General features: G+C 40.3%; 1 protein-coding gene across 1 annotated transcript in view; it reads left to right on the top strand.

The window, feature by feature from the left end:
- Nucleotides 1-12,968, top strand: part of LOC139441954 (eIF-2-alpha kinase GCN2-like) — a 42,220-nt gene that overhangs the window by 19,575 nt on the left and 9,677 nt on the right. Inside the window, exons 24-35 of the mRNA XM_071222700.1 lie at nt 995-1,192; nt 2,292-2,443; nt 3,209-3,275; nt 3,735-3,851; nt 4,290-4,445; nt 7,191-7,271; nt 8,029-8,163; nt 9,389-9,496; nt 9,744-9,872; nt 10,270-10,356; nt 11,067-11,161; nt 12,133-12,313. Coding sequence (XP_071078801.1) covers nt 995-1,192; nt 2,292-2,443; nt 3,209-3,275; nt 3,735-3,851; nt 4,290-4,445; nt 7,191-7,271; nt 8,029-8,163; nt 9,389-9,496; nt 9,744-9,872; nt 10,270-10,356; nt 11,067-11,161; nt 12,133-12,313 — 1,506 coding nt within the window. The remainder of the gene's footprint in view (nt 1-994; nt 1,193-2,291; nt 2,444-3,208; nt 3,276-3,734; nt 3,852-4,289; nt 4,446-7,190; nt 7,272-8,028; nt 8,164-9,388; nt 9,497-9,743; nt 9,873-10,269; nt 10,357-11,066; nt 11,162-12,132; nt 12,314-12,968) is intronic.

Raw genomic sequence — 12,968 nt, 5'->3', positions numbered from 1 at the left:
ACTTGCACTATAACGTGGGGTGTGGCGTCACACAGAAATTGTAAATACTCAGAGTCAGATGATGGCTTGTTTTTAAGATAAAGTTGTCTTTTAGCCTGTAAGTGAATGAGATGTGTTACAGTTGTTCATGTAATTAGCGAGAAAACTGTGAATGTTTCTTCAGCTTCCAAAAACCCATAACATGGGGATATATGTTGTATAAATGTCTTATGTTTGCAATGTTGTTGATTTTTTTTGAACAAAAGGTAAGTAAGTACAAGGTAAGTTTTTTTTCAATATGGTTCAACGTGGGGAAAGGGTCAAACATTGCACGCTTGTGACAGTTGTCCTTGTGTCTGGGGGATGGGGGTTGAAGTTTATGGCAGTATTGCTCCCAGACCTGGCGGGTAGCCAGATGCGCGGAAGCTATGTCCGATTTTTTAAAAGTACTGATTTAACTTCGAAATTTTATTGCATCTGCCATCTTGTTTATTTGAATTATTGACTTTTGCCATTGACTTATTACATTTCTTGGTGTGAATGTTGTCCAAACTGCATGAAATTGCTTAAAATGCAATCAAATGTTTTAAAAATTTCTGGGGGGGGCATGCCCCCAGACCCCACTAGACTTTTCCTCTTTTTTCGGGAAAACCTGCTCACATCCCTGGAGCTTAATTTTGCAAAATGAAAGAAAGTGTAAAATACTTGTTTCCTTGAAAATCTGCATATTATGAATATCTTTTTCTTTTTCAGGTAAGTATAAAAACATTTCATTTAATCAGAAATGCTCATTTTTCAAATTGATTCTTTCAGGAAATTTACCCCAAATTAATCAAATATTTATGTTTTCTTACTCCCTTATTCTGACATACAAGTATTCACCAGGAAAATCTTTGAAATCATAAGTAATACTGGTCAGTGCTGATAATGCAAACAGACTTATGATGTCCACACTGTTACATATTAAGTTCGTTGACAGAAGTCGCTCTGACGCATGTCTGTTGTGTCTTCTCAGGGCACGTTTACCCTGAAGTCCTCCCAGCTGCAGATGTCTGTCCACAACTCTATAGAGCGGGTGTTTGAGCTACATGGCGGGACCAAAGTAGCTACACCTTTCCTCATGCCTCAGTCGGACCTGTACAAGAGCAACGACCAATACGTTCGGCTGATGGACCACAGCGGTGGCCTTATTGGGCTGCCGTATGATCTCAGGGTATGTCCTTAGCTTGACATCAGCTCTAAAAAAAGGCTGTCAGGGTTTGACAAGGCCAGTAGTGTAATAGTCCAAAGACTACTTAGAACTTGTCAAGTATACAATAACCTTTCTTGCCCATTTCCCTTTATGTAGATGTTAATACTATGCTAAGTAGGCAGGGAAATGCATGTGGAAAAACAACCAATCTCTAATACTTGTGAAAACACGTCTGCTCTAAGTGGCGATGGAAGAGAATGGAGTAGCAGGGGTATTCGTGTGGCAAGTGTGTGGGGGATGCTATGCACATTTGTTTGGGTGGTGACCATGGTGATGCTGGGATGTGTTCGGGTGAATTGTTTTTTTAGAAGTTTTGTTCAAGCATGGTTCCACATAGGATCGAAAGAAGAAGGATGAAATGCATGGTGTGAAATAGGATAAGTTAAAAAATTGTTTGCTTTCCAAGTCTTCTTTATGTTGCTCAACGACCACCTCCGTGATCTAGTGGATTGAACATCTACCTGGAGAGAAGAAGGTCGGTGGATCGATTCCCTGCCACTTCATACCAAAAAACGATGGTACTTGTAACACTGCCTTGCGCTTGGCATTAAGGGTATAAAACTAGAAGTGGTGGGCTCGGAGTCGGTATGATGTGTCTGAGTGGGGTATCGATGTTAAAGTGTTAGAAAATGAGGGGCTATACAAATACATGTACTATAGGAACAAACCTCAAGGACCGAGGACCTCCCTTTATTTTGAACACTAGATACAACATTGTGAACATGTTTTGAATTTTGTTGGGTCTCAATGTATGTCCAACCTTCAGTGCTAAATGTGATATGTGTTTACTGTTTTTTCTGAGTCTGTAACATTTTACTCACAGTATGGAAAGGAAGGAAAACCAGTGCAATACTCACTGGAACTACAATTTGGAGCCATTCAAATTGTGTGGGTATTTTGGCACATGTCAACATGTGTTAGGCTGGTAGATTCTCTAAGTTTCTACCTGTTTTTGAAACTGATGATGTCTATAGAATAGAACACATGCATGGAAAATGTCAGAAAGTCTGCTACAAGAGCTTATCAAGCACTTGACAAAACTAAAACAAATACTTTGCAGGTTCCGTTTGCAAGATACATAGCACGGAACAACATCCTGAACCTGAAGAGATTCAGCTTGGAGCGGGTTTTCAGAGAGAAGAAATTCTTTGGACTGCATCCACGTGAAATGACAGAGTGTGCATTTGACATCATCACTCCAACTCCAGGAAGGTGTGTCCTGTCTCGTGTGTTCTGACATTTGGCTCTATCATAAGGGAGGCATCTTCCCGAGACACACATGTCCACTAGCCTATACCAAAGCCAAGTTCAAACCCTTGCCAAATCAAGGCCACTTTTCTTGGCTTGACCCTGGCACCCCCTCAAGTAGGAGTTGTGCCCCTTGTATTGAAAATGCAATATCCAATCCGCTGTTCTAATCTCGTATTGCTTCACAAAAATGGCGACTACAGTAGGCGACAACCTAGTCGATCAGATAACAAAAACATTCGCATCTTCATCCATGACACAAAAACATAGGCAATCATTGGGGTGTTTAAGAGATGAAAAAGACATATTCGTGTCAACAAAGACAGGCAGCGGTAAATCACTTTCATACGAAGGTGTACCAGTCGTGGATGTTGATTTTGTGAAACATTCTCTGATTGGACTATCAATATGTGTGATAGTCCAATCATATTTACCACAGGAAAGTGGGCTTGATGTGGAAAGGGTGGAAACAAGACTAGTGGATGCTCTTGTCTCGGGAAGATGTAATGGAGGGATCCTTGATAGGTTTACTCATAACGATGATAATGAAAACATGTTCCTTTCACATCACTTTTGTTTCCAGTAAAAAATATTTAAATAAGTCCTACCTTCATCTTTAACATTTAAGAAAAATGTGCCTCAAAAAGCATTTTTGATGCAGCCTTAATTACTATTGTCTGAACCCTATTAGTTCTCTCTCTTGATCTGTGACTGTCTTTGTGACTTCAGCTTGATCCCTGATGCTGAAGTGTTGGTGATAGTCCAGCACTGCATCAAGGAGTTCCCTTCACTCCATGTAAGTACTCACAGGTACCATGCTAACTGTACACCATGCTTGTGTTGTATACTCCCCAGGGAGCTGAGAATGAAAATGAAGTGCACACTGATCCACTGACTGGGGTAATGATGTAGTGCTTTGCCTTAGGGTGTGAATTTGGCGCATAATAAATATGCATGTTAAAATTATTTATACAAAAACATTCAAGGCCTATATGTTGTGATGATTGTCTCTTCAGACACATTCAGGGTACAAATGTGAAATTGTCAAGTATCTCTTTTTTTTGTTAATTCTTAAGTGACAGAATATGACTACCCTTATCTCAAGATAAACATCATACAAAATTCACGCTGGAAGCCAAGCAATCTATGGAAGTAGTTAATACTGCTATATTCACATAAAACATTGTCCACATTACCTGAACGATTGTAAGAAGGCCTTTCATGCTCCATGTTGCCGTGTGTTTGCTCTGCACAGGCCCAGAACTGCTACATCCGGATGAACCACCACTGCCTGCTGCGGGCGGTGCTACTCCACTGTGGGATCCCGGATGAGAAGCACAAGGCTGTCCTGTCTGTGCTGGCTGAAGTGCAGGTACACAATGAATGACTCATTTGTCACATCCAGGATTCCACAAATACTCAACTATGAAAATATTAAACATCTTAATGTCAATAACACATCTTACATCAACACAATTGTTTTAATGACAAGCAAATTTTCCACGGTTAAGTTTGATCATCTATCAATTGTTTTGACACTCACATTCTTAATCTTTTGACTAGCCAGTGAAAAATATAAAATTGGCTATGGAGCCTTGACATCATGGCTGAATTTATAGTGTGTGGACTGTTGGTTAAGTAATTTGCTGTGAGTTGTGTCCCTTAGTTTCAACAGGATCTGGTGACAGTGGGTTCAAATCCCTCATTCTTCATTATTGTGATCTTGGTTTGTCAGTACCATACATGTAGGTTTCACCAAAGTAATTAACTTCATCTTTCTCATTTCACCTTTTGCTGTTATGCTGTTCAGTTCAACAAGCTGGATCGTCAGACAGCCCTGGAGAGCCTGAGTGATGTGAGCCTGACCGAGTCCAGCCTGGCCACCCTCACCCAGCTGCTGGACCTGGAGGGCCAGTACGGCAAGGTGGCAAGCTTCCTCCGCATCATCACAAAGACCAAGGGGCAGGTCTGTGTACAGACACTCTTAGACACCCTAGTGCTTATAGTTTTTATACCAGTCACCCCCCATCCGTTCTCATCTCTTGTATCAAATTCTCATCTTAAAGAGTTCCTAAAAGGGATTACTGTATATTACCGGGGTAAGGCCGACACCGGATATAGGCCGAGCCCTCAGCTCAACTACCTGCATGATACCCAACACACTACCTATGTGATATGCATACAAGAGAGGCCAACCCCACAAAGTAGTTATACCTTACACATGGCTTTATTTGGGTAACTGTGTGTTAGTAAGTGCAATAAAAATTATCCTTCACCTGGCATAAACAAAATGTCTTCAGGTCCTATGACTGTCATAATCAGGAATATATAGAGGTTATCACGCGAGTGTGTTTGGGGATGGTAAATATCCTGCATTAGGAATAAACATTGTATTTAGAGAGCCTTGGCGAGCTAAATACATAGTGTTTATTCCTCATACAGGATATTTACGATTCCCAAACACACAAGCGTGATAACCTCTTTATCATATAATGTCATTCTTTAATTCTGTGCTTTCATCACTTCGGGCTTTCCTCCCACATTAAGCTGACACGCCGCGATATAACTGTAATACTGTTAAAAGCGGCGTTAAACCCAACTCACTCACTAATTCTGTGCTTTAAAATCGCTTTCCCTCTCTCTCAAACATTACTGAAACATTGCGAGTTTTCCTGGAATGCGTGCATTAATATTTATTACGTCACAGGGTAAGTGATGTGTCAGTCGGACAGTGACAGCAGCCAATATAGTTCCAACTGAAATCTGTTTCTCATACAGTGGCGAAGCAACATATACGCTAAGCAACAGTTGTTTTTCATTGCCTTTCGTGGCAATCCATCGGTCTGTCCGCCAGAGTAACTGCCCTTTGTCGAAGGGAAGCTACTCTAACCCTAATCTATGAGACGTCACGGCCACGGTCAGACGTTGTTGACAGTCGGTCTGTCCTGTCATAACGTTAAGAAGTGTAGTCAGATGTACACACAGCGACAAAACGAAACAAGGTAACAATTCAAACATATTTCGGCAAAATCCAACTATTTTAATTTGTGGAGAAGGTTTCAAGCTGCAGAGGTCTACAAGCACAGATATCGCTACTGATCCCGCTTGGCTAGGCCTTGTGCCCTTGCAAAATTGTTCCGAAATTTATATCTCCAATGTTGCCAAAACTTATAAAATGCCTTAGCTACGTCACAGTTAGACACTGATTTTCAGTATATTAGACTGTTCTTTTGATAATTATGGCAATTATCCCTGTAGTTTATCCAGATTCCTGATGGTTAATTCTGACTCGATCGCCGAATGACGAGGGCGACGCCATGTTTGTTCATAAACAGTGAAAGTAGTCCTACTTGACCTTTTATACTTGCATCTCTATCCACATATGACCCCAATGGATATCGTTTTTATCCGTTGGCTTTATCCTGCCGAGAAACCTACCCATTATATGATAAACTAAATTATCGGGCACATGTAATATTGCATTGGCTTCTTTTTATGTATCTGCATTGTAAATAAAACTGCACCTTATATACCTACACAATTTATAAAGATCATGTAAGTATTTCTCTTTTCAAGGCAAAGCAATTGATTTCCTGTTCATGAATGAACATTAGAATTAGGAATGGTTTATTATCAGTATGGGCTGACCTACGGAACATGCCGTACCATACGTTTGGACTTTGTTTGATGGATACTTCTACAGTCATCTACCCAAGTCAAGGCAGTTAACTGACTTTAAAAGTCCAGTTTCCACCCTTGCCGAACTAGGCTGAAATTCCTGGGCTCAACCATAGCACCACCAGTGGTTATTGCGAGTAATGTCCCTTCTAAGCCTCTACTATGGACTAATCAGATTCCACCTCTCATATCACTTGCATTTGTTTCAAACAAAATGGCGGCTTCCAGTGAAGACGATCTGATCGATAATCAAAATCTATATTGTGATAAAACGGTTCTTACATAGCGAAGTGCATCAAATCACTTGAGCACCTTGATTAAAGACATGAAAAGACTTGGAAAATATCTGTTGACAGCGAGTTAGCAGTGCACATGTTTTACAAATCCTGCAATCGACTGAAATCTGAATGACAGTTTACGAACCGGATTTTGATTTCGGTGCGTGATTTTGATTGGACTATGCATAGACTCGTTAGTCCAGCCAAAATGTAACTCCATAATACCAGCCTAGTTCGGCAAGGGTGGAAACTGGTTTTTTATAGTCAGTTAACTCACTTGCCTCGGGAAGATGTCTAAAGTGGGTTTTTCTGACGTTTGTTGTGAAAAGGACTTATATACATTATGTTGTAAGACACTGAGGAACATCAGCCCAGACATTCAGTAAAATTTGCTTTCCTCTCGGATTGAACTATCCAGACCTTGTGAATTCACATTGCCCTTTGACTATTTCAGTAGCCATGGTTTATCAATCTTGCATGTAATATGTTTCTTGGATCTGGATCTATTTTCATCAAAAATATGAAGAAGAAAAAGAAGAAATATTTTGTGTGATCAGTGTTTTCAAAAGTGTTATAAAAAACACTAATATCAATCAGTTCCTAGCATATTAAGTCTAGAGTTCTGTCCCTCGTCGTGATAGTGTAGCACTATGAGCATCCACTTGGTGAATGGAATTTGGTGCATTATAAATGCACATATTATTATTATTATTATTGTTATTTCTTGTCATGCTCACTATCCTTGTTGTTGACAGGCCAGCACATTAGCTAAGCAGGGGCTGCATGAGATGGAAGCTGTGATGACCCATGCTACTGTCATGGGACTCAAACTGCCGGTAAGGATATGTCACTGTTAAAATAGACCATAGAGGAACCTGAACTGACAAACTGCAGAATTATCCTCAACTCTGCAATTAGTACTGGAATTTGTCAGAGGCCAATATTCGACCTCAAGTCTGCAAATAACAGTTCATTTTCTTAATTTGAATTAAAAACTTACCAATTCCTCTGAATGTACAAAAAATCCTGCAAATGGACAAGGATGTCTAGTCCTGGTTCACAAATATGATAACAGTTTGAAATGACTATTTCACTATTGCTTGTCATAAGTGACGACACAATTGAATCTGTTGGTCAGACTATGTGATTGTGTGTTGCCGTACCCTGATGGCGTGGGATGTTGCGGATAATCTCAAACACTCTATCTGGTTCAAATGCAATCACTTCCAGGTATAGGTGTAATATTGCTTACTGAACAGGGATTTGTCTAGACCTGCTCAAAGGCCATTGTTTTGCCCCAAGTCTGCAGCAAATGTCAGTAAAATCTCCTTAATTGTAATTAAAATTTTCCCAGTTCCATTTTATAAGTTAAGGCTTTATAAAGGCGACTTGTATATCATTGACAACAGGGCAATTGGTGTGGAAGAGGCATTAATACCTTTGAATTTAGGAAAAAAATATTTTTTTAGATCCCAGTTTTGAACAGTTTTGCTTGCCATGGGCATTAAGTTTGGAATCCTAGATAAATCCCTGGTGTAGAACACCCAACAAACAAGTGTGTCCCTGTTTCATATCCCAGCTATGTTACTGCAGATTGTGGTGACGGTGGGCCTGATGTACAGCCACCTGCAGTACTCCGGGATCATCTTCCAGGTGTTGAGGGATGTCAAGAGGAAGAGGAAGAGTGCTGCAGAGGTGCTGGCCGCAGGGGGGAGATACGACAAGATGGTAGGAGGAGCCGTGTGGCAGCTCACTTGATTACATATGTTACTTTTGTGCAGCGCCTGTACACTGGGAACTAAATCCCCATCAAGTTAGCACTAACTCTTTAAGCGTTTAACAGAGAGCTATTCCCATATGATTGGACAACTACAAGAACATGTACACATTGCATGAGGCAGATCTGTAGGTGAAGATTCTGTTCTGACCACAGTGGAACCTTCAGAACCGCTTTTACATTTCTGTAAATGCTTTTCCTGTAAAGTGCCTGCATGCACCCATGATGAAATTCAGCGCTTTATGAATAGAATATTGTTGTTGTTGTTTAGTTGTTAATGTTGTTGTTAACATACTGGGAAATGAAAATAATGACTTTTAAAACATGACATAAACACAACAAAATAATTATTATTACTCATGAGGATAGCTTGATCGTGTGTGATAACTTCCCAATATTTGCACATGCTCATTAGTCAACTGAAGCCATATGACATTGCAGTGCTTCATTATTTTAAAAAAATGTGATATCCATTGTTCAGGACGTCACAAATTGATTACATTACCATGGTTAGAAATTGGCACTAGTCCTGTAGTCCTTGCCCAACTGCCCAATAGTAAAGGTATCATAACGACTAGTAGCAATTTGCCATTTTTAGGGGTTTTGCTATATGTTATCATTATAAGGACTAGTGGACAAAAACTGTTAGCTTCTACCGCTGATTACGTCATCTGAACAGTCAGCTGCCTTCAATGAAGTTCCTCTGTAGGGTTGACATTCCATATGTTTTTTCTACATTTGCTTTCTTAAAGTGTCAGTATATAGAATAAACTACTTGAAACATGTAATTACGGATTATATGTCCATTGTAAATGAAAGCTGTAAGTCGATTGTAAAAAGGCTATAGATTAACACCATTCATTCACTTGGGACAGATTATCCAGCTCCTTGGTTGTTCTCTAATTGTGGACAAAACTGCCATTACAACATATCATTTTCAAAGATACGTATATATATATGTCAACTCATTGTGCATCCGTTAGTTGTGCCAGAATCTGTTGATAGTACCAGGTTTCGGTACTGGCTTGTCTGGTCCAGACTTGATTATTTACTGACCGCCATCATATAGCTGGAATATTGGTGAGTGCGGCAGTAATCAACAAACAAACCATTACATGGAAACAGTTGCAACAACATAAGCATGATCAGTATCACATTGTGTGTGTTTTCCTGCAGATTCAGCAGTTTGCTTCTCCGCTGCACCCAACATCCCACATCCCATCTGGGGTTGGGGTCAGCATTGCCTTTGAAAAAATCGTGGCTGCAATCACAGAGGATCTGGAGGTGAGTGAGGTGATGGAATCACATTCTGTGTAACCATGGTAACCTCTGTAAAGTATAGGCAACAGACTCTTGAATTACTCAGTGGCAGATACCATACAGGCTAACCTACAGATAAGAGGAATTACAGATTTGTATGTCCAGAGTTTTAAAAAGCAAGGTTCTTTCAACATTAGTTCTAATACTACATTCATGCCGAGATACCGGTAGTGAGGTATTGCTGTACTGACATTGGTCCACTTATGTGTAGCCACCAAGTCCATATGATGTCCTGGTGTGTACCATCGGCTGTAAGCCCATGCTGAGGGAGAGACTGGCTGTAGCCAAGGATTTGTGGTTAGGGAGACTCAAGACACAGGTTCTCTTCGATACCATGCAGGTAAAACACTAGCTTTCACAGTCACATTTACTTTTCTTGGGACAAGCTGATAATTATTCTTCCTACCCAGAGTTTTCTAAAAGTAGAAGAAAATTATTGTGTGATGGATAATATATGCTTTGCTTAATATGTTTTCATTTTATTTTTTCAGAAACATTTCTGTTAAATGAAATTAAGTGTAAATCAACACAGAAAACATGTTATTTTGCCTCCTGTCTTGGAAGATCAGAAAATACAATGGTCTTCATTATGAGTAATATTTATTATCTGTATCTATATAATTCCATATCTTTTTCTTTTGTTATCTAAAAGTTTATAAAGTTTATTTATCTGAACAATTTCCTTGGGAACAATACTGTTTTGAGTTGTGACTGTAGATGTCATGTTGTACCTGCAGAGCCTGGAGGAGATCAGTGACTACTGCCGGGAGCTGGGCGTCTCCCACATTGTCATCCTGAAGGATGCTGACACCGGATCAGTCAAGGTGAAACATACACCTTCATCTCAACCCGTTACGCCCTCAGCAGAATCCCTGTGGGGATTCCGGTTTGGAATTGATCCCTAGCAACCTGAGGCAGCTTCATGGATCGAGTGGTCAGGCACAGTGACTTGGTTGATTGCATGTCATCATACCCTGATGATGTGCATTGTGGCTCATTATTTTGATCACTGGCTTGTCTGGTCCAGACTGGATTATTTACAGGCTGCTGTCATATAGCTGGAATAATGCTGAGCAAACCCATTTAATAAAACGTCCTGCTTTTCCCATTGACTATGACTAATCGCAACATGTATATGACGTCATACAGTGGGTGCACGAGGAATGACATATTACAAATGCATTGTGCACCTCATTGTCGATTTGTTCTTCGCCAGTGTTTATCATATACACAGTGGAACAAGCCAATTAAAATTTGAATGTTGTACAAATTGCAGAACAATCTGGCATTCTTTATTGTCAACATTGTCCTTTAGCATACTTGGTGTCCCTTGTGCGCACTGACATTCTTTAGTTCACATTGTTCTTTCGTTTGACCAATATTAGTAACATTTAATGCTTTATCCGTAACATTTAACTATTATTGCATATATTTGTCCTTTATTGCAACTGATGTATATTTTGACCCATTGGCCGCTTTAGTAGATACAGTTACCATCTAATGGAGGGTTGTAATGCTAAGTTTATTTGTGAAGGTACGCAGCATCGAGAAGGATAGGGTGACGGAGAGGAAGGTGCCTATGTCCGAGGTTGTGGACTTTCTGCAGCAGAAGCAACAGTTCACAAAACAGTGAGTCAACTAGTAGGATGCCACTTTGATCGGGTCATTTCACCCACATAGTTGTTTGCCTTTATTTTCAAGGAACCTCACATTTTTTGGGCTCTTTAAGAAAATAATCCTGAAAAATCAAAACTTGAGGCTTAAAAAAATAAAAGAATTGGTTCTCAGGCCAATAACTTTTGAAAATATACTGCGGGCAGGCAGTTTTTTTTTTTGCCTGTTTAAACTAGTATGTAACCAAATAAACAGTTGTGTACCATCAACCTGGGAAGGGCCTCCCTACATATACAAGCATACAAACTCCTATTGCCACCATTACCATAACACAAGATGCGCATTAAATCAGGCGCATCTCAAGGGAAGTAACTGCATACTTTATTGGATCACACTGATTTTAAGTATTAGATTTTTTAGTTTTTTTAAAACAAGGAAATGAAAAGGAAATGTGAGGTGGAATTTATTATGATGCGGGCGGTGTCTTAGAGTCAAGACTGTTATATTCTTTTAGCCCTAAAAGTCTTGATTTTCTGGCATACACATAACAGTTACCTCATTTTCCTACTGTTCCAACAATTGTGCCTAAATATTTGGTGCTGATTACAGACAATATGTTAGCATGAAATGTGTTGCTTTTCTAAGTGAGGTCTTCATAGTTGTTCATCATGGATACATAGACAGAGTGCATGCAGCTAGATGCCATGGTACTGGGGCAAGTCATGCAATGTTGCATGTGGGGGAATCCTGTGCAGAGTTGCATCCCTTTGGCAGGCCTAGTTTCTATAATCATGAGTTTGAGCCCTAGGTTCATACTTATGATGATCCTTGGTTTGTCAACACTGAACCTGTACTCGTTAATTCACAAAAGAGCTAATGTTTTAGACCTACATCACTCCAGGCATTCCTGCCACATTACGCTGACATGCTGAAATGTCGTTCCATGCAGTGGTGAACTCACTTGCTCACTGTGTTGGTTGTTCTAGAGAGACGATGGATATGGCCCCAGGTAATGAAAAGAAGAGTAACACCGGCCAGTCCAGCAACTACTCCGAGACCAATCAGTCCAGCACCAACAGTAGCTGCAACAACATCACCTTCAACTTCCTCTTTGTCATGCAGGAGGGACGCATCACCTCAAACATCAAGAGGAAATATGAGTCCCAGGTGTGTTAAATATAGCGATCACAGAAAATGAGATACAGAGCAACTCTAGAGTGTTTAGTAGCTGTGGAGTGTTAAGAAGCTTGGGAATGTTTAGTAGCTGTGGCGTGTTAAGTAGCTGTGGAGTGTTAAGAAGCTCGGGAGTGTTTAGTAGCTGTGGAGTGTTAAGTAGCTGTGGAGTGTTTAGTAGCTGTGGAGTGTTAAGAAGCTTGGGAGTGTTAAGTAGCTCTGGAGTGTTAAGAAGCTTGGGAGTGTTTAGTAGCTGTGGAGTGTTAAGAAGCTTGGGAGTGTTTAGTAGCTGTGGAGTGTTTAGTAGCTGTGGAGTGTTAAGTAGCTGTGGAGCGTTAAGAAGCTTGGGACTGTTTAGTAGCTGTGGAGTGTTTAGTAGCTGTGGAGTGTTAAGAAGCTCGGGAGTGTTTAGTAGCTGTGGAGTGTTAAGTAGCTGTGGAGTGTTAAGAAGCTTGGGAGTGTTTAGTAGCTGTGGAGTGTTAAGTAGCTGTGGAGTGTTAAGAAGCTCGGGAGTGTTTAGTAACTGTGGAGTGTTAAGTAGCTGTGGAGTGTTAAGAAGCTCGGGAGTGTTTAGTAGCTGTGGAGTGTTTAGTAGCTGTGGAGTGTTAAGAAGCTTGGGAGTGTTTAGTAGCTGTGGAGTGTTAAGTAG

This window comes from Haliotis cracherodii, unplaced genomic scaffold, assembly GCF_022045235.1.
Source record: "Haliotis cracherodii isolate W230 unplaced genomic scaffold, xgHalCrac1.p SCAF_5, whole genome shotgun sequence".
Classification (NCBI taxonomy): Eukaryota; Metazoa; Mollusca; class Gastropoda; order Lepetellida; family Haliotidae; genus Haliotis; species Haliotis cracherodii.
Note: the sequence above shows the minus strand (reverse complement) of the source record. Positions and strands in the feature narration are given on the sequence as shown.